Here is a 24,345-nt window from a genome sequence, read left to right on the forward strand (position 1 = left end):
GAACGACGCTCCAATTCTATAGAAGCTTCCCTGGTAGTATCATGAGTTCGTATGTTGATTCTATGAATAGCCTCTCAGTCAGTTAAAAAGTTCATTCAGAGTTTATCATGTTATGTTGTATTTTTAAATGTCTTGCTGACTTAAAATAAAAATTTATCTTATCTCATCTTAGGTTTAAATCACACCTTCATGTATTTATAATCTCTGACAGCTTTTTCTACTTTTTGTGTTGACTATGTTTATCTTTGTTATTCATAGTCGGTTGTAAAAGCTCATAAAAGCTTATGTTTATATGTGGCTGTCTTGCCGACTCAAAATAAATATTATCCTATCTTATCCCAAAATAAGCTCAATACACTTAGCTTCGTAGTTAGTTTTTTTTTTTTTTAGACTTTTATCCTCATTAGCAGACGACGCGTGAAAGAAAAAGATAGATTGATTACAAGACTACATAATTATGAATGTTTTCTCGATAAAAATCACAACCCTGGAGACTGTTCAGCCGGCTGTTTTAGTGTATTACGCCCTATCAGTAATCTCCACAATATGATTTTCTAACGACAGTCCGGTTTAAAACCAAAATGGCCGATTGACAACACATTGAAAATTGAGAAGTTAAAATTGTTGCAGTTTTGGCTTTTTGTACAAAGATATATATAATGGCGACTCGAAGCTTAACAGAAGTTTTTATTTTGATGAGAAATAATGCACTGCAAAGTCGTAATATATTCTCAGACCAAGTAAGTAGTTAATGCGACAAGTTTTTTGTTGAAAAATTATTTCATAAAAATTATTAGTTTGGCAGTGGCTAAGGGTCCGGTAACCGTATCTGTAGACCCGGAGTCTAGAGGTCCGGTACTCAGTATACATGTACTGTTATCAAAGAGCTATAAAAATAAATAGATTGGCAACTTGAAAGCACAGGCACGGGTCCAGTGTATATTTTTTTTGTTTGATATGATTTTTTTTCACACAAATATACTTTATATATGTTAGTCAAATGAAAAAAAAATCGATGACAAAAAATCCGGTCACAATATCATATACATGGAAAAGGTGAACTATGCGAGCGTAACGCTATGGGAAGCTACTCGGCAAACTTGTGGAACATTTCAAAATCGAAGTTTATACACTTGCAGCCGCTACCTGCATGATTGCACCTTCGAAACATTTAAAGCCTTCCATAAATACTAAACTGATCCCATAAATTGCTTTGAAATACACAGTACAAGTCCCTAGGAGCGAAATATTTCAAATATCCCCGACGATTTCAGCTGCCAAACGAAGTGATAAAAACCAGGAACACGTCCGCTATCCGGAATGAAATCACCGGGGATAACTGAAATATTGCGCTCGTAGAGACTTGTACTGTGTTTTTCAAAGCAATTTGTGGGGTCAGTTTAGTATTTATGGAAGGCTTTAACCCTTTACCACACAGAACAGAAGCCAAAGTAACCTCTTTTACACAACACTGATAAGTGATAATCAATAATCTATAATCGGTATATGGCTGATAAAGGTGACTGTCTTATCTGAACAGAGGTGTTGGCATTATTTTGTGATTACACACACTTATGTTAAAAATGTCATTATTTTAATATTTTCTGTAAGTTTGACATTATTTTTGTCAATATAAAGTTTATAGCAATTTGAATTCTCTTTCCGATGATACAAAATTTATTGTAGTTTCTCTTTGAGTTTCGAAGATATAAAGTGTTAAAGTACGGGAATATATATTTTTAGGCATAAAATTCTGTTTTGGATTACTTTCACATTGAAATTCATATACAATTTCATTTCAAAATGATGTTTGAAAGTTTGATTTATAGTTAATAGACTTATCTTCCGAATCGGAATCAGTAAGTATTTATATAAAACAACAACCATCAAACTGAATAACACTACAAAAATAACGGATCGTAAAATTTCTGAAAGTGCAAAAAGATCGCTGAGATCGAGACTCGTAACCGACTGCAGTATTCATGTGCTAAAAATTAATATATTTTTAGGATAATATTACGTAATATTTTGATGATCAAACGTCGGTACATCACGGGTGACTTCCGCTGCAATTAACTCTTGGGGTGTCATAAAATATTTGAAAGCCGCGGTCCTTCTGTTTTGATTAACACTTCCTGTTATGTAAGGCCATAAATTCCAAGCCATCGTATACACAAATTGTTGTTTAGGGGAAATCTGCATGTATCACGCGTGACCTTCATGACCTAACACATTTAAAAATACTTTGATGTTAAATGGTTGTTATTTTTAGAACGAGGAAAGCCCGCGAACCGGCCAGTTGCAAGCAGCTTTCTCAGTAATTTTCCATGACGTAGCGTCGTGCACATGTAGGAAATTTCCTTGCAAAGTACTCGATAAATTTAAATAGTAACCACATGATCTTGTACGTAAATAATGATGACGAAATCCCATATTTTGAGTTAGTAAACATCCGGAATTTGTTTCTTTAGGAAAAGAACGAAAATAAAGCGATTGATTATGAGACACGGGATAAAACGATTCTGTTCAAATGGCCGTTAATCGGTATAATACGTTTCTATCGGGGAACCGATAGACACGGGTCAATACGTTTCTGTTTGGTAATCGATAGATACGGTGATAAACGTTTCGGTGTGGGAAAGGGTTAAATGTTTCGAAGGTGCAATCATACAGGTAGCGGCTGCAAGTGTATAAACTTCGATTTTGAAATGTTCCACAAGTTTGCCGAGTAGCTTCCCATAGCGTTACGCTCGCGTAGTTCACCTTTTCAATGTATATGGTACTGTGACCGGATTTTTTGTCATCGATTTTTTTTTTCATTTGACTAACATATAAAAGGTTAAATGTGTGAAAAAAAGGATTTTTTATATTAAACAAAAAAAAAAAAAAAAAAAAAAAGAAAAATAAATAAATAAACACTGGACCCGTGCCTGTGCTTGAAAGGCATATAGAGCAAATCTCGCCAACCTCCCGTGACAAAAAAACGAGATCTCGTTTACCGGAAGTGGCACTTTCTCCACGCGCCATTTTGTATGCGAAAGCAATTATTCATCCGTAAAATAATTATCACCGTATGACCACGCTTCTTTCGATGGCAAAAAAAAACGTGTATTTTGTGTCTTAAGGCCATTTCACATTAAACTAATTTTGTTTTAGAAAGTAACATGTATTTTAAATGTAGTTTTAAAGGTACAAATTGTAACTCCATGCTCGCTGATGTTTGTTTTTAGTAAGATAACGCCGAATCACGCTCTGACACGAGCTCACGCGAGATTACAGCCAGTTGCCATTCTGTGTATTTTATACTTCTTTGCTGTTATGTATTGTATTACTGCTGTATGAGATAATTGCTGGTAAAATATATGATTAATAATCATTAAAGTTCAAGTAATATAGGTGATTTGAAAGATAGTAGCGGTAATTTGAAAACTGAAGATGATGAAAAGGCTAATATTCTGAATGACTTCTTTGCATCACTGTTTACGCGTGAAACAAATTCAAACTTTCCCGCATTTGATAAGAAAGTAGGTGAAAATGAGATCATTGATCGTGTGGAAATTATACCAGAAAAGATCCTAAAACAGTTAAAATCATTAAACGCATCTAAAGCTTGCGGACCTGATAACTGTCACCCATTTTTCTTGAACCAATGTGCAGAATATATATACAAGCCTTTAAGTGACATATTTTCCAAATCGGTGCAGACTGGTGTTGTACCTGAAGGTTGGAAGGATGCGAATGTTACCTGTATCTTCAAAAAAGGTGAAAAGTCAGACCCTGGAAACTACCGACCAGTGTCCTTAACTTCAGTGATATGTAAACTCCTTGAAAAGAATATAAGGGAAGCGATTGTAAACCACATGACGAAATATAATCTATTAAGTGACTGTCAGTTTGGGTTCCGGAAGAACAGGAATACTATTCTCCAACTATTAACAGTATTAGAGGACTGGACTGAATACATAGACGATGATGCTCAGGTTGACACCATATATCTTGACTTCCTTAAAGCATTTGACAGCGTTCCACACAAAAGACTAATTCAGAAGGTAGAGGGTTATGGGGTGAGGGGACCATTATTGAACTGGCTACGTAACTTTTTACAAAACCGAAGGCAAAGAGTAGTGGTAAATGGTAACTTATCTGAGTGGAAGGACGTCATTTCAGGGATTCCGCAGGGTTCAATACTAGGACCAGTTCTCTTCATTATCTTCGTGAATGATTTGCCTGATGTAGTAGGGAATGTATGTAAAATGTTTGCGGACGATTGTAAGCTTTATCGCAATGTAAAATCAAATTCAGATCAAGAAGAAATACAAAAAGACATAGACAACCTGTGCAAGTGGAGCAAAGACTGGCTACAGAATTTCAATGTTCAAAAGTGCAAGGTAGTTAACTACGGTAACAAGAAATGTAATTTCGAATATGCTATGACCGATAAGGATGATAACCGGCATACGTTGAAAACTGACACTAGTGAAAAGGACCTTGGAATTGAGTTTGATCTCTCTGTTGTGGGGGCTTTGTCTCACTGTCCCTCTGGTCAGATTGCTCTGTGTCTGTACTAGTAGAGGATGAATTATGCGCCCTGTGTGGCTGCATTTGAACTATGTAAAGCGCCTTTGAACGTGAAATTGATCATGAAAAGGGCGCTCTATAATTCTGGTATAATAATAATTAAAATCCGATGTGATTTAGAGGGTCGCATTTATATTTGAAGTTTGCCATTGAAGAAAATTTGTGCGTGTCACAAATGGCCGCCATTATTGAAATCGACTGATTGACTGCATCGTCAAATTATTCGATACTAAATTTAATGGTACAGACCATAATTTTGTTCTAAACTATCGAGCGTATAGCTAATGCAGTCATAATGCGGTACCATAGCAAAGCAGGACAGAATTTAGAGTTGCGAAAAACAAATCAACTTCCGGTTCAGATCTTCAGCTATCCAGCATCTGCGCTGCTCCCTTGTAATCTGATTTATCATATTTTTGGACAAGTGGACAGTCAAACCTTGGCATAACTCGAGACAAGTCTGCTCTTAGAGCCGGATTGTTTAGTCTGATGTAACAGGTCTGTAAAATGGAACCTTGAATCTTAGTGTAAGGCTATCAGTCAAATCAGTTGAGAAAGCCGATGGATGAAGATGGGATCTTGACAAGGGTAATGCCATGTATCCGAAGCTTTACACATTATTATTATACCAGATTTATATAGCGCCCTTTTCATGATAAACGCGTTCAAAGGCGCTTTACATATAGCAAACGCAGCCACACACATCTGGTATAATAATAATGATAATATCTTTAGGGCTGCTTCTCAGTTTGAGAAAAAAAATGCCCGGGTATATTTTATGCCAGGTTCTGCAAATTGTAGAAGTACCATAAGGTTAAAAAGGAGATGCTCTATAGTCAGTCAGGGGTGTAACTGTTTCAAGTTATCACATTTTATAACCCATTTGAGTTACTGCGTTTACTTTCATAACTTGTTTCAGTTATCATAAAATATTACAAAGCCCTCCTGTGTCAATTCCTCATTTTGAATGTGACTAATGCAATCATTTCCTGAATCCTTGGCCTTTTATCTTTCCAGCTGTGCAGTAAATTTTTTTACGCAAGGCTGATAAAGTCTAAAGCAAATGGTTTTTAAGCTATAAAACTCTTAACATCCCATTATGCTCATCAGGTCATTATCAGACTAAAAGAGAATTTGATTAACCACAGTTTGCTACGAATTGCATTTTAAAGCTCACTTTGTGAGAACAGTAAAAAGGCTTTTTTTGAATAACTTACCTGGGTTATCCTTATTTTATAACTAATACAGGTTATAAAATTCTTGAAAAAGTAACTGAAATAGGTTACATAACCTAAAACAGTTACACCCCTGACTGATAGTTACAAACATAAAAATACATTCTTATCCATCAAAAGTTTTGTCATAGTTCTTCCACTTACTTGATGAGCATGCACAATCATTTGCAGTGATTTTAACCAAACAGTGTCCTCTACACCATTTGTCATTTTGAAAATTTTGGAGCAGGGTGTCGATTTGTACTAAATGTCTGTTTGTATGATCTTTGGTATTAAACAGTGCGGCATTCATTATTGCGCAAAATTTTTATTGCATTGTCAATTAATGGTCAATACAAAGTTTGTTTGATACCCATTTGTAAGTTGAGAGAGTCGGTTGTTGGCATTGTGATTTTGTGGATGTTTATATTTTACGTTGCTTTGTTTTGCCATCTGTCGCCATTTCTGTTGTTTGTACAGATAGTTTATTCTTCACATTATTATTCTTTGAACAAATGTTCTGTAGTGGTAGAAAATATTTGTAGTGGTATGAAATATGTAAGTTCAATTGACAAAACAGACAAAAGTAAAAAAAGCAGACTTTTATATCTCTTATCTCTGCAACAGCTTTTCTGTTTCTACATAAGTTGTGTTTTTATGACATGGGTAGATTTTTTAAAAATTAATTAATTATTTTGCATGATTAGCGCAAATGATAATGAAATTAATATTTCTTGAACTCATTTTTAGCTCGATTATTCAAAGAACAGTGAGAGCTATTACTCTCACCCATTCGTTGGTGTTGGTGCCACACCTTGGTTAAAGTTTTGCATGCAAGTTCATATCTCAATGAGCATTGCATACATTGGATTTAAACACAAAAGACTTTCTAGTCATCAAACCTACAGAAATAAGTTATTTAGATAACTCACTCTCTGGGTTATATTTGAATTCAAATTGTGGCCCTTTTTCTACTTAGAAAATTTTGTTGAAGTTTTGCGTGCAAGTTGTTATCCTTTTTAACTAGCAAATATGGTTTAAGTTATGTGTTCAAGCTGTATCTCAGTAACTTTTACATTTATTTGATTGAAAATTCCCACAGTGCTTCCAAGTCATCAGAGCTGACATAATCAAGTTAGATAACTCTTGGTTGAATTGAATTCTAATTATGACCTTTTTTCAACTGAGAAAACTTTGTTGAAGCTTTGCATACATGTACAAGCTGTTATTGTTGCCATAATTATTAAAATAGAATTTAAATTTGTTATATACTGTAATTAAAATAACTCAGTCTTGCCAAGTTATGGCCCTTGTTCGACTTATAAGCTGTTGAATAGTTGAGCAGTCTGTCTTGTTGGATTTTGATATAATTGTTTCACATATACACCGAACAGAAACAAAGACCATATTCTACCAAGTTTTGTTGTTTCAGAATCAGCTAGGGGATTCACATTATATGTAACTATTGTTACAAATTTCTGCGTAAAAATGTGTAGAGGCATAGCATAATGAACAAAAACACATTGGAAATAACCTTAATATAGGTGATAACGATACGTTATTGCTTGGATATCGAGCATACAGGTGGGAAAGTCACTGATGGGGAATGAAGTGGGCTCATGTGATTCATAAACAGAGGAATTTGGTGAATATCACAGAAGTTGTATAGGAATTGCATGAGGGTCCTTGATAAATTTGTAACCAGTTTATTGCATTATCGAAGAATTTGTAAAAAACACCTTTTTATGCCCCCACACATTTATGTGGGGGGCATATAGCGTTGCTGCTGTCTGTCTGTACATACGTACATCCCGGATTTCAGTTAGTGCATACTTTCCAGTTTTGGCATATGTGTGAATGGCTCATTGGTCATAATACAAAGTTTCTTTTGGTTTGGTTTTGATTCGTTTTCAGTGTATATGTGTAATGGCCTTTAATCATGTAAGACTCGTTTTTCATTTTGTGGGAGATTGGGCCTTTAATAGTTTGTTTAATATAATATACAAAATGGGTAAGAACAAACAGATGTTCAAGATGTTTGATCATGAATAAAGTTAAGAGAAATAACAATAATGTTTTCAGTTTTTTTTTTTAGTTTTTTTTTTGCAAATTACTGAAAATTGACATATTTGGTTTGTACATTTGCTGTTGTTTTTTTTAGAATATATTAAATATTGTCTTACCAGTCAAGAATAATTGAATAATTATTTCTTTAATGAAAGATTGGCAGAGATAACACTTTTTTCACATTTTTGTCCAGTTAATTATATTTGTGTAATGAAAGTTATAGTAAGTACCCCAAGCTACTTATTGAGATAAAATTTCTAATTGGTTTTGTTTAAAACTAATGCGTATGATGTCAGTTCTTGTGTTTTAAGGTGGTATTTGGCACAGGTGTAGGCGTGACTTTCCCACAATGCAAAATTTACCACGTATGCAGTAACTAGATTGTTAGATTTAATTGCAATAAGAGATGAAGATGAAGTGCTTTTTTCTTCTAACAGATATCCGACGACAGAATGGGTTTGATGTCAAATGTCAATCTAGATCTAGAGGCGGGTACAGTTAACACACGATCAAACAGACTGCCACCAGAATGGTAAGTTTTTCACTTTCAGGTCTGATTTGCAGTTTGACATTTTAACCGATCTGTTATGTATTTCTGAGTCAAATAGCACTGACTGAAAGGGGTATTCAGGTCAAGAAAAATGTGGATGATTTTTTGTACAGTTTGTCAATTCAAGGACACAGGAAGAGGCTGTTTTATAGAAATAAATTTTGATACAATGTTTGCTACTTGACTATGTGAACTTTTGAAAATTCTTGACAACTCTCCTGTCAGGAATCTGAACGACAAAAATTTGGCACCTTAATAAGTTAATTGTTTGTGGTAAAAATGAATAAACTTAAATACCGGTAGAAAAGTGGAATATGATGCTTTAAAGCAGTTTTCTGGTGTAATCCTTAACTTGACATACATAGATCAGGAGGTTGGCATTTTGCTGCAAAATGCGCATTTACGTCATCAATGTAAGAACTACTAGGCTTGTCAGCGAAAGTGAGAAATAGTTTCTACAGCTGTCAGAAGGCTTTTATTTTTAGCTCGACTATTCAAAGAATAGCTATTCTGCTCACCCTGGCGTTGGCGTCACACCTTGGTTAAAGTTTTGCATTGCAAGTACATACAGCTGTCATAGCTGTGAAACTTATTTTTTCTTTTTCTAGGTCAATTACCAACCTCACTGGGTCAAGTTCCGTAACTCTGACATGTATTTTGAGCAGATTATGCCCCCTTTTGGACTTAGAAAATCCTGGTTAAAGTTTTACATGCAAGTAACTATCTCCAAAACTAACTCAGATATTGAATTGAAATTTCACATGTGTCTTCGGGGTTATAAAACTAGTTGATAGCATCAAGTCCCATAACTCTGACCTGCATTTTGGCCAAATTATGCCCCCTTTTGGACTTAGAAAATCCTGGTTAAAGTTTTGCGTGCAAGTACATACAGCTATTACTAAAAGGTATATGGATTTGAAACTTATTTTTTCTTTTCCTAGATCAATTACCAACCTCACTGGGTCAAGTCCCATAACTCTGACGTGTATTTTGGGCAAATTATGCCCCATTTTGGACTTAGAAAATCCAGGTTAAAGTTTTACATGCAAGTTACTATCTCCAAAACTAATGCAGATATTGAATTGAAACTTCACGTGTGCCTTCGGGGTTATAAAACAAGTTGATTACATCAAGTCCCATAACTCTGACATGCATTTTGGTCAAGTTATGTTCCCTTTTGAACTTAAAACTTCTGGTTAAAGTTTTGCATGCAAGTTACTGTCTCCAAAACTAGCACAAATACTGGGTTGAAACTCTGTAGATATTTTAACATTTAGGGTAATATTTTGCTGCTTCTGGGACAATATTTCGAATAGTCGAGCACTGGCTGTCTTGCGGACAGCTCTTGTTTATTTCTAGCGGGACTGTTTGAAGAAAAGGTAGAGCTATTGCCCTTGCTCTTTTGCCGGCACTCATATTTGGTTAAGTTTTTGGATGTAAGCTGATATTTCAGTAATTGTTTATTTTAATGGATTGAAACTTTCAACACTTATTCACTGTGCGAGGGCTGAGCGCGAAACTATTGTATCTTGTTCTTTATTTATATATAGTTACAATAGTTTCGCGCTCAGCCCACGTGTGGTGAACTGACTTGCAGTGCATAGGTTTAATAAATCTACTTTGCATATTTACAAAATTATACCTCTTTTTCAACTGAAAGATTTTTGGTTAAGTTTTTAGCTCACCTGTCACAAAGTGACAAGGTGAGCTTTTGTGATCGTGCAGCGTCCGTCGTCCATCCGTGCGTGCGTAAACTTTTGCTTGTGACCACTCTAGAGGTCACATTTTTCATGGGATCTTTATGAAAGTTGGTCAGAATGTTCACCTTGATGATATCTAGGTCAAGTTCGAAACTGGGTCACGTGCGGTCAAAAACTAGGTCAGTAGGTCTAAAAATAGAAAAACCTTGTGACCTCTCTAGAGGCCATATATTTCACAGAATGTTCACCTTGATGATATTTAGGTCAAGTTCGAAACTGGGTCACGTGCGATCAAAAACTAGGTCAGTAGGTCAAATAATAGAAAAACCTTGTGACCTCTCTAAAGGTCATATTTTTCATGGGATCTGTATGAAAGTTGGTCTGAATGTTCATCTTGATGATATCTAGGTCAAGTTCGAAACTGGGTCATGTGCGATCAAAAACTAGGTCAGTAGGTCTAAAAATAGAAAAACCTTGTGACCTCTCTAGAGGCCATACTAGTGAATGGAGCTTCATAAAAATTGGTCAGAATGTTCATCTTGATGATATCTAGGTCAAGTTCGAAAGTGGGTCACGTGTCCTCAGAAAGTAGGTCAGTAGGTCAAATAATGAAAAAACCTTGTGACCTCTCTGGAGGTCATATTTTTTTGGGATCTGTATGAAAATTGGTCTGAATGTTTATCTTGATGATATATAGGTCAGATTTGAAACTGGGTCAACTGCGATCAAAAACTAGGTCACTAGGTCTTAAAACAGAAAAACCTTGTGACCTCTCTAGAGGCCATACCCTTGAATGGATCGTCATGAAAGTTGGTCAGAATGTTCACCTTGATGATATCTAGGTCAAGTTTGAAACTGGGTCATGTGCCATCAAAAACTAGGTCAGTAGGTCAAATAATAAAAAAAACCTTGTGACCTCTTTGGAGGCCATACTTTTCATGGGATCTGTATGAAAGTTGGTCTGAATGTTCATCTTGATGATATCTAGGCCAAGTTTGAAACTGGGTCAACTGCGTTCAAAAGCTAGGTCAGTAGGTCTAAAATTTGAAAAATCTTTTGACCTCTCTAGAGGCCATATTTTTCAATGGATCTTCATGAAAATTGGTCAGAATTTTTATCTTGATGATATCTAGGTCTTGGTCAAAACTGGGTCACATGAGCTCAAAAACTAGGTCACTTTGTCAAATAATAGAAAAAACGACGTCATACTCAAAACTGGGTCATGTGGGAACAGGTGAGCGATTCAGGACCATCATGGTCCTCTTGTTGTATATAAATTGATGTCTCGGTACCCAGTTATGGGACTGGATTGAAACTTCACATACATTGTACTTGTTTTGCATGTTTATAAAATTATGCCATTTTTTCGACTTTAGTATTCATTCAGTTAACTTCCTTTAGTGACAAGGCTGTTGAGTAGTCGTGCATTGCTCTCATCCGACAGCTCTTGTTCTTTCACTGTTTCACCTGTAAATATTTTGAACAGCAGGCTGATAGTGATCATATGTATGTTTTATGCACATTGGAGCACAAAGACTGCTTGGTGAGCTATTGTGATCAGTGGTTTTTATTGTCTGTCTGTCTGTCCAGATATCTGTCTGTTGTCAATAGTTGGCTTCTTAGCACTTGTGTGATCTTGAGACAAGTGCTGTATCACTTTGGGTTAACATATTTTGCATTGAAACTTTTGACAAAATATTTCCACAAATTTATGTTTAGTTTCTCAATATTATTGAATTAATATGCTGTGTTTTAATTGCAGGGTTGACGGTGTGGAAGAAATCCAGTATGAAATGACGAGAATCAAATTAAAAAGTAAGGCATTTAATACTTAATAACATACATAACAGAACTCTCACAAAATGTTGTTAAGTTGAAAAATTTGATACTTGGCTGGTGAAAGTTGAAAACTTCTGGTTTATGTAAAAGTTTAGTCAATGAATGTCTTTGACATTAGCAAATGCTTGTCAGTAGAGAGTTGTGTGCATATTATGTTGCAAAAATATCTTCTTAGTACCATTGATGCTTCTAAAGACATTTTGATGTAATTATGTAGCTAACTTTATGTTACTATGGTAACTAAATGATGTAGAGTGTAAGATATTTTAAGTGAACTTAGTCTGCACAATCATATAGTCATTATAATTGAGGCATGAATGAAATTTTGTTTTGGATAGGATAACCTCACCCTATTTAGCTAAAGCTGCTTATACTACTAGATTTTTCCCAGTTCTTTTAACAACTTGTAGAACATCCCCTTGTCTTATCACTTTAAAAAGAGTATTCAACATGTTATAAATCCAGTATTACATTATCACACTTAAACTTATAGAGGATTGTTTCAGTGTAGTATCAAAATATCTATTTTCTAGAGAACACTTGGATACAATAAATAAATTCATATAGTTCCCGAGATTGATCCATTTCTGGGGAGCCATCCAGCCCCTGTGTTCCATTGAGGTTGTGTTTGCACTGATTTTAGGCTGTTGTGAACTGTGGATTTTTACAGTTCAGGGCCCAGCTTTTAGCTCCTGAGCCAAAGGCTCATGGTGAGCTTTTGTTACCGCTCAATGTCTGGTCGTCCGTCCGTCAACAATTTCTAAAAAATCTTCTTCTTGAAAACCACTGGGCAGAATTACACCAAACTTCACAGGAATGATCCATGGGTGGTACCCTTTCAAAATTTTCAAAGAATTGAATTCCATGCAGAACTCTGGTTGCCATGGCAACCTAATGGAAAAAACTTTAAAAATAAAAAAAAAATTGAAAATTATTCAAATTATGCCCCTGGGGTGAAAAGATGCCTTGCCCCGGGGGTCCCAAGTTTTACATAGACTTATATAGGAAAAAACTTTAAAAATTTTCTTGTCTAAAACCACAAGACCTTGGCCTTTGATATTTGGTATATAGCATTGCCTTGTGATCCTGTACCAAAATTTGATATTTGGTGTAGCATTGCCTAATGGATCTCTTACAAGATTGTTCAAATGATACCCCTGGGGTTAGGCCTTTTCAGAAGTAACTGGGTATTTGCTAAAACCAAATGGGATAACGTTTATGTTTTCTTAGATACTTTTGTTCCATTGTGTTTTTTGCACTTTTAATGCAGTCAGACTTGGAGATAAATTTATCCACAATATCCCGAACGATATGTTCACCGCAATATATGCTCTCCCATAAGATGTTGGCCAGTATCAGTGACATTATATCATCACAAACAGATAACTGTCTTTGTTGAACAACAAAATATCTTTCTATTTTGTTTGTTTGTGCTGCAACAATGTTTTTACTGCAGTCTCTTTTAGTACTTAATCTAGAAGTGGTTTATCGATGTAATTATTGTTTACAAAGCGTCCAAATAACACCGATCAGAGTGAATGGTCCTGTTATTTTTCTGATAAATAGCAACCAGTTCTGTCGTAATGTATAACCAGTCTCTAGTCAGTATTAAAATCTCATACCCTTCCTATAATACAGAAAATGCGATACGCAAGGGGTTTTTTATGAATTGGGTATTAGGAATTTTAATTTGTGTTTCACTACGCACACTGTATAAATTCAGTTGCGTTTTCTGCAACTTTTATTGCGTAAATACGTAAATACCCAGCTTGTCTAGAGCTCTGATGGTTTCATGGCAGTGCAGCGACTTTAAAATCCATGCTAAAATCATTTTAGGCTTACGGAAGGTCGTTGGTTGTACCCTGGTGCACGCCAGTGATGAAATAATGCCGGGATCGAAAGACGCCATATGACATTAAATGCCCGGATCGAAAGACACCATATGACATCTAATTGTGTCAGTGTGACATTAAACAATACACAAATGAATAAGTAAATAAGTAAAATCATTTTAGAATTCACATTTTGAACAAATAAATGTATAAGTGTTATAGGTTCTGATTATTTATTTATTTTATATTTTAGTGAAGGAACTTGCTGCTTTACATGACAAACATTTAACACGTCCAGCATTTGATGACAGTATTGATGAGGAACATGCTATAGAAATACAGACACAAGAAATTACACAAGTAAAATATCCTGTTTTTGTTTATTAATTATTTTACTCTTCCAGTCAGACATTTGCATTTGTACCACTTGACCATTCAAATATTATCTAATTCTTATTGTATACAAGATATACCATATTGGATGATTCATCTCTCTGTGTTGAATTCAGAGCTTGACGTGTATACAAGATATACAATATTGGTTGATTTGTCCCTCTGTGTTGAATTCAGAGCTTGACGTGATGCTTCTGTATGTGCTTCATTATCTCACAAGAGCACAGCATACTTATGGTGAGATATTGTGATGTCTTACCATTGTACGTCCTTCAACATTTACTTCAAATGACTTCTTGTCTGAAACCATTATTTTGAAATTGATGATTCTCAGCCTGAATGTTCCATGGGTGGTTCTCTTCTAAAGTTGTTCAAATGGTTCGACTTTTTTTTACATAAGGACAACCAGAGCTAAAAATAGAAAAATCTTCATATGACATCTCCTTGGCCACTGGTCTAGTCTTGAAATACTCGTAGAAATGTTCCTTGACTCACATTATTCAGATAAAATGAAGAAAATTTAAAAATCTTTTTTTTTTGTCAGAAACTGTCGGCTTGATTATACAATGGTACAACTCATATGATCATTCAATGACCCTTTACCAATGATTGATCCTTTACTAAGATTGTTCAGACTATTCTGATATGTCAAACAATATGGTTTCCAGAGGGCATGGTCACTCTTCCCTTTATGTATATAGAGGAAAATTGAAAAATCCTGCCAGAAACCACTAGCCTGTTTTTTGCTCACCTGAGCACAAAGCACTCGAGGTGAACTATTGTGATCACCCTGTGTCTGTCGTTGATAACATAACCTTGTTAACATTCTAGAGGCCACATTTTCTACCTAATCTTCATAGAACTTTTTTTGGAATGTTTGTCAAGATATGAAATTTAGGTCAAGTTTGAAACTGGGTAACCTTAGGTCTTAAACTAGCACACTTCATTTACATTTCTTTTGTTATCAGATCTCTTTCATATGAGCCGCGCCATGAGAAAACCAACATAGTGGGTTTGCGACCAGCATGGATCCAGACCAGCCTGCGCATCCGCGCAGTCTGGTCAGGATCCATGCTGTTCGCTTTTAAAGCCTACTGCAATTAGAGAAACTGTTAGCGAACAGCATGGATCCTGACCAGACTGCGCGGATGCGCAGGCTGGTCTGGATCCATGCTGGTCGCAAACCCACTATGTTGATTTTCTCATGGCACGGCTCATATATTGTTTTTGAGTGTGAATAAATATCCGTCATTTGAGAGATGGCTGGATAGAATTTCATATTGTGTTTATATTTTCAGATGTTTTCTCACTGTCAAAGACTAATACAGCAGATAACAGCTCGGAGCAGACGAGGAACAGATCAGGAACTGCTACTCTCGCAGAACATGGTTATGTCCCTTGTTAGGTCTATACAGGAAATGTCAAATAATTTTAGAAAAAGTCAGTCTACATACTTAAAAAGTGAGTCTGAAATCTCCCAAACTGTTGTATTTTGAATAAAGGTGGGAAAATAACTGTAGACGAAATAAACAAACTCGCTTTAGAGGAGAAAAAGTACTGACTGACCCCTTAAAAGTTTTAATAAGAAGCTTTTATATGCATCAAAAGTAAGAGCCAGTATTGCTTCAAGTATATTTGTACACTATGTACTTATTTTTTTGTCATATAAAGTAAATTTAGCTTTGTAAAATTTCTTGCATGTTTTTTAAATGCCTCAATTATTATTACATAATTATGTTACAGTAATGTTAATGACTACTTGATTTCATGATGGCCTTTTTATTGTGCTGAGGCTTCAGGCCAATACAGCTGCCTTCAGTACCATTAGAAGGCCATTAGAAACTGTTAAAATTATTGAAAATTATATTAATTGCCTATATAATATTAATGACTTTAACCTGAATTACAAAAACTCTGTTCTGAGAACTTTTTAATATAACATTTTGAAAAAGAAGTTTCATTTTTCAAAGAAACCTACAAAAGGAAACAAGCAGGAGCCCGGTAGAAATCACTTTCTAAGTTTGAGTAAAGGTGGCTTTTTATGTCTGGGTCATAACTTTGAAAGCCATATTGAATTTCATGATTTGAGCCATGCCATGTGAAAACCAACATAGTGGCTTTGCGACCAGCATGGATCCAGACCAGCCTGTGCATCTGCGCAGTCTGGCCAGGATCCATGCTGTTCGCAAACGGTTTCTCTAATATCAATAGGCTTTGAAAGCGTACAGCATGGATCCTGACCAGACTGCATGGATGCGCAGGCTGGTCTGGATCCATGCTGGTCGCAAACACACTATGTTGGTTTTCTCATGGCATGGCTCAAATAGTAATTGAAAAGAAATAAAGTGAAGATTTTTTTCATTGCAATTTACAGAATTACGGAGTCGGGAAGAAAGATCTCAGTTTTTTGACGCAAATATAGGTCCAGATTCTGGAGCACTTCAAGAAGATGACATGTATGCAAGTTATGATAGAGTAAGTAAAGCAAACAACATGGATAGATACAGGCAATCTTGGCATATACAGCTACATGTATATCTAGGGATTTTCTATCTAAAATACAGCTTGTATTTCACCTGCAAATACAGAAGAAAATGATAGAAGAACTATTTGAATTAGTTTTGATATCAAATGGTACATCAGAAATGACATAATGATGGCATCAAATTCCATATGTTAAAATTTCACAATTTCAAAAGAGCTTGAAGTCTTATATACCTAAAATTAGAGTCAGTTTTGGCAAATTTTGCTGTAGAAATATGTAGGGGTTTATAGTAAAAGGGTCATTTAAACAGTATCTTCATCTGTAATGATGCATTTGACTCTCAAGGATTCCGTCAGGCTGTATCACATTCTGCTCACAGGAGGTGAATACAATAATGCAGACAAGGATACTGTTATAATAACCCTGTAATAATCTGTATAAATACAGATATTCATTTACTCTCTTCAAAAATCTGATTCTAGATTTATTGAATTTAACGATAATACAAGCCTGAATACACATATTTTGTTTAGCAGGTCGTGAAGATAGGTATTGATGACTTGATGTCTCATTATACATGTATTCTCAAATTATTGTAGTTGTGGGGAAAATGTTTCTTGATTTTGTTTACTTGTTTTTTGAAAAGTTCTGTTTTGATAGAAGAAAAATATCTTAATACTCAAGTAAGAAATTACCACACTGACTGGAAATGGGATTATTTCTGTCTACTTGATGAAACTTTTTTTTGGTTTTGCAGGGCTTTTCCTCCGAACAGATGCAGTTAGTGGAAAACAATACAGAGGTAGTGAATCAAAGAGACAAAGAGATTGCCCACATTGTACGTTCTATACAAGATCTGAATGAAATATTCAAGGATCTTTCACAGATGGTTGTTGATCAGGTAATCCATTGTTTGTTGGTTCATTTTGCATTTAAATTTTTTAACAGCTTTTGCATATGAAATGGTCATCTTTTTTGCATTTGTTTGATAAGGCCACACCAAATTAATGTCTTGTTCTTTGGATTTTTTTCAAAAATATTTGGGGCGAGTGAGTGGAATTTTTTTTTTTTTTTCAAATCGTCATTTATTGAAGCGAGTGAAGAGCGATAAAATAAAAAAAAAGTAAATAATCACTTGTTTCATGTTTAACACCAGATCAAGTGTGTTTCTGTTCATAAACCAGATTTTTAAACAAATGTGTGTGGAGTAACATTCAGACAGCACTGTCTTTGGAGTATTGAATGTTTAAGGTATCCGATCCACAAATAAGCAATTTCTATATAACAGTGCTATTAAAATATATCAAATATTGATGCCTGGTAAGCCCATATATTTTTGGTATCATTTGAAAGTGTATTGTCTACTGAAAAAGAAAATATATATTACATGACAAAAATGTGTTATAGAAAATATTTTTTTTTACTTTATAGTTTTCAGAGATACTTCAACAGAAATCCAGTTATTAACAGTGTTAGATTTATCTTTTTTCAGTCACAAAACACGGCTGAAATGATTCTTGCATATTATTTATGGTCATCTTATTTACTAAATATTGTTCAGCAGACACAACTCTTTCAAATGATACCAAATAAACATGGGGTCACCAGGCATCAAAATTTACCTATTCGTGGATCGGATACCTTAATGTATGATACATACATTAAAAAGTAAGAAATATATCAGCGCTTTTATTATTCTGGAATGTCTTATTTATCCCATATCACTTAACAATTTTCTCTGTTTGTGACATTAGACCTCCTAACCCTTGAAGTTCTAGACAACATATCTATTACAAATGCAGATCACACAGCACTCAACTGAACCTGCTAACCTGAGGTGGTACGATTCGGTGCTAAGTCAGCAGGCTGCATTTTACTGTAAGAAATGAAATGAAAATCCAGCACTTCGAGGGTTTCCCTGAGGGTTTGACTATACAAAGTATACAAAAAAATGTTGACACTTTTGAGTGACATATAAGCAAATGTTTAGAATATCTGATGTTTTATCATGTATCATCTTTTATGTTACTCAAACCAAATAAAGAATGTTACAACAATCAATAAAAACCTGCATTTGAGAAAAACAGATGCCCCCGGCAGGTTTTGCACGACTGTATCTATGGAAAGATTCATCTTTATTATATAGCGCAGCAGCCCTAAACAAATCTGTAAAACTGCAGCTCTGGGAAATCTCAACAGCTGTTGCTGGAAATACTTTCTGTTCGTTGAGACAACAAAGACATAGGGAGCTGCCATTTTGTTATGCCCGATTTTTAAAGCGATCGAATATCACAAAAATTTAATCGAATAAATTGATACTGCCAGGGTACGTACTCCTTCTGTGCTGTAGGGAGACTATGTAGTCAAATCGGTGGCTGTGTCAGAGAACATGTTCTTCCGATGTTCCGATAAATTACAAGCAAGGTGCATTTAAACTTTAGAATTTCCTCTTTTTTTTTTAACGTTCCTATTGATTTTGACCAAGTAGAAAACATACGCTAGGTGCGGGCGGTCAAAAAAAAAATTTTTTTTTTTTATTTCCCGTCAAACTGGTGCGGGAAATCGGACGAACAGGTAATTAGTTTGGTGTGGCCTAAGTACAAATATTGTATTAAGAAGTCTTTCCTGTCATCATTTGGAGCGTTGTACATAAACTAATACTGGTAGCTCTGGAGATGTAAGTTTTGAAGATGTGAAATTATACTTTGATGTACATATTTCTTCCTGTGGTAATTTTGCAAAAGGATCAGTTGATTTATTGATGACCATTTGATTTGTCAGTGATCAGTTGATTTATTGATCTTTTATTGATATTCGCCAGTTAATGTGTCAGTTCAAAATCAATAATGGCCTTGAAATTATTCAAATTTGTTGGAAACTGATTTATGGTTGTGTTAATCCATAAAGTTTAATTTGACTGAACATATTAAATTATTTATCCCATTTTCAAAGTTTGCAATCCACAAATGTGTATTTGCATGCCCCCTTGAAGTACAGATTTGTCTGGAAAAAAACAACTACAACAGTGTTTTCTGTCAACAGAACTAGAAGATAATCATTAATGTTTTGTGGGAGATTAATATTTAAAAAAAATTGTGGTGTGTCAATTCATGAAATAAAGTGGGAACAATAAATAAAGGAATAAAATCCTATTCATTTTCCACATTTTTATGTCCCAACAAATACCTGTTTTAGCTTAAAGACATTGGTCCACCACACTTATCCTCATGTGCCATGGACAAATTATGACAGTTTACCGAATTTACAGTTAGACATAGCTATTAGTTTACAAATTAAATTTTTTATGTCTGCATAGAGATATTTATTTGTTGCCATAACCGACTGTAATTTAAAGAACTTTATGGAATGATATTTAGGTAAATATTACACAATACCTGCTGACTGTTACAATTTACTCACTGACACTCTCATTGTGCTTACTGGTATAGTAATCATGCATGGTGGCACCTTTAACACGCTTGTTGACAATGATACCACGCTTGTTGACAATGATACCATGCGTGCTGAAAGTTACAACTTCTTTGCTGCTTAGACCCTGATGTCTATATCATAGTTTCATTTGGCAAAATGACAGTGCCGTGTAGCGTACTGGAATATTTCAACATGCCGGGACTGTATATAAGCAACATTGCACAGTTACAATGCTCACAGAAGAAAATTTACGATGTGACCACACAATATGAAAGATGCAATCAGCCACCAAGCAAGTTGAAAGTAAGCATAATGCAAAGTGCAACATTGCACGTCACATTTTGATACCAGGGGGCGCAAGTTTGTAGTTTTCACGAAAGGTAACGGGAATATCCGGCCTATAACGGATTTTAATTACCTCTTGGTTAAACCATTTGCTATCAGTTATGTCTCTTTGTTTCAATTATTCAATTATTATTCGCCCCCTGGTATTAAATTGTGACATGCAATGTTGCACTTTGCATTATGCTTACTTTCAACTTGCTTAGTGGCTGATTGCATCTTTCATATTGTGTGGTCACATCATGTATTTTCTTCTGTGAGCATTGTAACTGTGCAATGTTGCTTATATACAGTCCCGGCATGTTGAAATATTCCACTGTCATTTTGCCAAATGAAATTATGATATAGACATCAGGGTCTAAGCAGCAAAGAAGTTGTAACTTCCAGCACGCATGGTATCATTGTCAGCAAGCATGGTATCATTGTCAACAAGCGTGGTATCATTGTCAACAAGCGTGTTAAAGGTGCCAGCATGCATGATTACTATACCAGTAGGCACAATGGGAGTGTCACTGAGTAAAGTGTAACAGTCAGCAAGCATTTTGTAATATTTACCTAAATATCATTCCATAGAACTTGTCTCACCGTAATTGTTTAATGAATAAAAAGTTGAAGTGATATATATATTCTGTTTTAATTACGGAAATGTAATACCCAGTGAATTGCTGTAACTATCACAGTATGTGCAGTAACCTGAAATTATAACACACGTACCTCAGAGGTAAAACACCTCGCATGTAGGGCATCAAATTGTAGACCATATTTACTTAGTTGTCAATCAGTATATCCACTACTGTCAAATGAAAATTATGAATAATTAGTAGGGGCAAATTTGAATAGGCTGGATAGATGTCTTTAACCCATATCATGCTGGACACAATTGATTCTGCCTTTGCCACCAGTGTAGATCATGATCAGCCTGCACATCCGTCAGTATCGTTTTGGTATGCACCTCTTTTAACTGTTAAGTGTACTGTCCAAATTGAAAGATGGACAAGTTTATTATAGAAATTTAGCAGGGTAAGGGTTAAACCATGAATTTTCATGGCCATGAAATTCACAAAATTTTATTTTCTTTTTTTCAGGGAACAATACTGGACAGAATAGACTATAATATAGAACATGCCTCAGTACAGGTAGAAAAAGGACTGCAACAGCTACAAAAAGCTGAAAAATACCAAAAGAAAAATAGGAAAATGCATATAATTTTAATTTTAGCATTATTGATTATAATTCTTATAATAATACTTATAGCTACAAAAAGCTAGTAGTTAGTGAATATAAAGAAAATATGTTTATTTATGGATCAATTACTCCTGTATATTTCGTATTTTTATTAGCTGTTATTTTTTACAGCAAAGTGGCCTCATTTAATGCCTTTATTCTGTGATTATCCGCAAGGCCAAAAGGGATTTGAATAGTTCTTTAAAGGGGCAGGCCTCCAGATTCATTAAACAAAAAAGAAACTTAGAAATATTGAGTGCAAATGTTTATTAAGTTTTTGTGGTGAGCTATACAGTATTTACTTATTAAAACACTATAGTTTGGTACTAAAATATGTAGAACTCTCAACTACTTAACTCATGCAGTAAACATTTTAATGTAAAATACCATTTATTCTCTTATTAATGTCCCCAGGATGTTATAGCGTTGCAGAAGGTTGGGTGCTTTAAATTGTTTGTGTGTGCAAAATACTGGGTTGGGGAGGGAGCATTAATTAAGGGGAGGGTGTTAATTAGGGAACATATGGTAGATTAAATTTAGATTTATTTTCGTGTCAATATATTACTGCTACATTTGTAAAGCACTAAATTATCTATGTAAATAATTCCTGTTACCTTGGATATGTTGATATTTGTTTTCAAGATTTGGATATTTTGTTGTACCTTTAGAGGCATGCCCCTTTAATTAGTAATGCCAAGATGGGGTTCCCATTTTTATGAAATCAGGGTCTGCAGAGAAAAAAGAAATTCTGTTTGTGAAGTGTGATATTTATTAAATTATTATGATCATAAACCAGTTTGGGTAAATATATGCACAAAAAGCCTCAGTGTAAAGTCATTTTTACAAATCTTTATGATAGTGCAATGTTTTTGAGAAGTGGAAAAATAATAATCGCAAAGGTTTAGATGCATATTTATTAAAATATGATTGTGTAGTCTAACTAAATTTTAAAATTACTTTCCATAGTTAAATCAAAAGGGTGGTTATTTTATTGAGAGTTTTGCTCTTGTTTTGTAGCCCTCACCTCTCACACACCCCACAACCCCATAGTTTGCGATAAATGTGCAATACTTAGGTTGTTGTAGCAAAATCTACTTAAATATTGTAGTACATATATTATGATAAATTATTCAAAATGTTGTTTAGTCAGACAAAGTGTTCAGTATAGTGTAATGTCAAGATAACTTCAGTGTAAGTGAATAGTTCCTAAACTTGTGTTGATGGAAGGAAACATGGCATACCTACAGCTGCTGTGTCATGATTCCAAAAAAAAGTGCCAGGCTTCAGGATCACAAGAATTAAGATGCCATATTTCAGAATCAAAAGCATCGAAGTGGTTGGATTTATTGGATTCAGGAGAAAGGTTTGTGGTATTACTATATGACATTCTAAAGGAAGTATGTATATTTCGCTTTGAAGAGTGCTATTTTTCACATAAATTTGATATTGAAAATGAGACAAACTGACAAATGCAATGGTAAAAATGCTCAGTTTTATCACCTCAAGCGTTAAAGGGCTATTCATCCAGGTGTCAGACTGTTTAAAATACATAGAAATTCTATTTGTCTGTAGAAAAAAAGGTAGAAACAGGGGGGTTCAATGAGTTTTATTCAGTTTTTATTGATAAAAAAAAACCAGTAGGATTAAAAATGTAGAAAAGCTATCTATTGCATCAGTAGCACAGTGAAAATTGGAAATTTAGCCAGCAGAAAATTAAAATTGCATAATGCTTTTTTTGATAATTCATATACTTTGCTATAATTATGTCAAAAAAAAAAATTCAGATTTTAACACCTGGAGGTTTTTTAATTAAACCATTTTAATTACATACTGGTAGATAAAACTGTAGATACAGTGGATTTGTGCAGAGGCAATATATTGTCAACAATTAATTAAAGTAGCCTAAATGTTCCTGTGATTTTAATGTTTGTAAAACAAAGTGTGTTTGCTGTGATCTGAAATGTAGTTAATGTAAGAGAGTCCCAGGGCCCAGTTGGTCGAAACTTTAACAGTTGATTAAGCTAACAGTTGATTAACTTTTAAAGTAATATTGCAACATTTTAGAAAACTTAGAAAAACAAATGTATGACTTAAGGATTATGAACACTAAAATGTCTTTACAGTAAAATTCAAACATCATTCTAGTGTTTCCCACCGAGACTAGTATTTTGATCAAACTTTAACAGGCGATTAGTTTAACAGCCTGTTAAAGTTTGAACAACTGGGCCCTGATAGATAATTTCTTACTTATTCATGAAAGCAAAGCTTTAAGTAAACATTCCTGGTGTAATACATCATTACATGTACATGGATTTGGAAAAAGTCATTTATATATGCAACAAAAATAATAAAGGGTCAGTTAACAAATGATGAGAAAATAAATATTGTTTACTGAACATAACAACACATTTTAAATTTCTGGCAGAAAATAAATGAATTTTGAATTTGACAATTATGAAATAATGAAGTTGTAAGTGAAGGATTGTGATTAATGTATTTTATCAGACCCTTAATTACTTTTGTATTAACTCCCATATGATTCTAGTATTTTCAGTGGTTACAAGGTAGTCACATGGTAACCCCCTATATTTCTGGGGAAAGTCAGTAGGTTTTCATGTCATTCTATGCTAAAAATAAGTGGTCGATAAAAAATATCAATTATAGGGTTGGTTAGTGACCCTTCATGGAA

General features: G+C 34.6%; 1 protein-coding gene across 1 annotated transcript; it reads left to right on the forward strand.

The window, feature by feature from the left end:
• Positions 1-659: 659 nt before the first annotated feature.
• On the forward strand, positions 660-21,700 carry LOC128552125 (syntaxin-16-like). Its single transcript, XM_053533145.1, has 8 exons — positions 660-740; positions 8,297-8,391; positions 11,872-11,924; positions 14,034-14,140; positions 15,472-15,634; positions 16,548-16,648; positions 17,416-17,559; positions 21,518-21,700. The coding sequence occupies exons 1-8, from the start codon at positions 660-662 to the stop codon at positions 21,698-21,700; spliced, it is 927 nt and encodes a 308-aa protein (XP_053389120.1).
• Positions 21,701-24,345: the final 2,645 nt, after the last annotated feature.

The sequence above is a fragment of the Mercenaria mercenaria genome, unplaced genomic scaffold (genome assembly GCF_021730395.1).
Source record: "Mercenaria mercenaria strain notata unplaced genomic scaffold, MADL_Memer_1 contig_2066, whole genome shotgun sequence".
In the NCBI taxonomy this organism is placed as follows: domain Eukaryota; kingdom Metazoa; phylum Mollusca; class Bivalvia; order Venerida; family Veneridae; genus Mercenaria; species Mercenaria mercenaria.

What these genes read in the sequence shown, in the direction of transcription:
- LOC128552125 (XM_053533145.1), top strand. Translation starts at nt 660, where the DNA reads ATGGCGACTCGAAGCTTAACAGAAGTTTTTATTTTGATGAGAAATAAT. An exon ending in AGACACAAGAAATTACACAA is followed by an intron (nt 14,141 to 15,471) that starts GTAAAATATCCT and finishes TTATATTTTCAG; the next exon opens with ATGTTTTCTCACTGTCAAAG. An exon ending in CACAGATGGTTGTTGATCAG is followed by an intron (nt 17,560 to 21,517) that starts GTAATCCATTGT and finishes TCTTTTTTTCAG; the next exon opens with GGAACAATACTGGACAGAAT.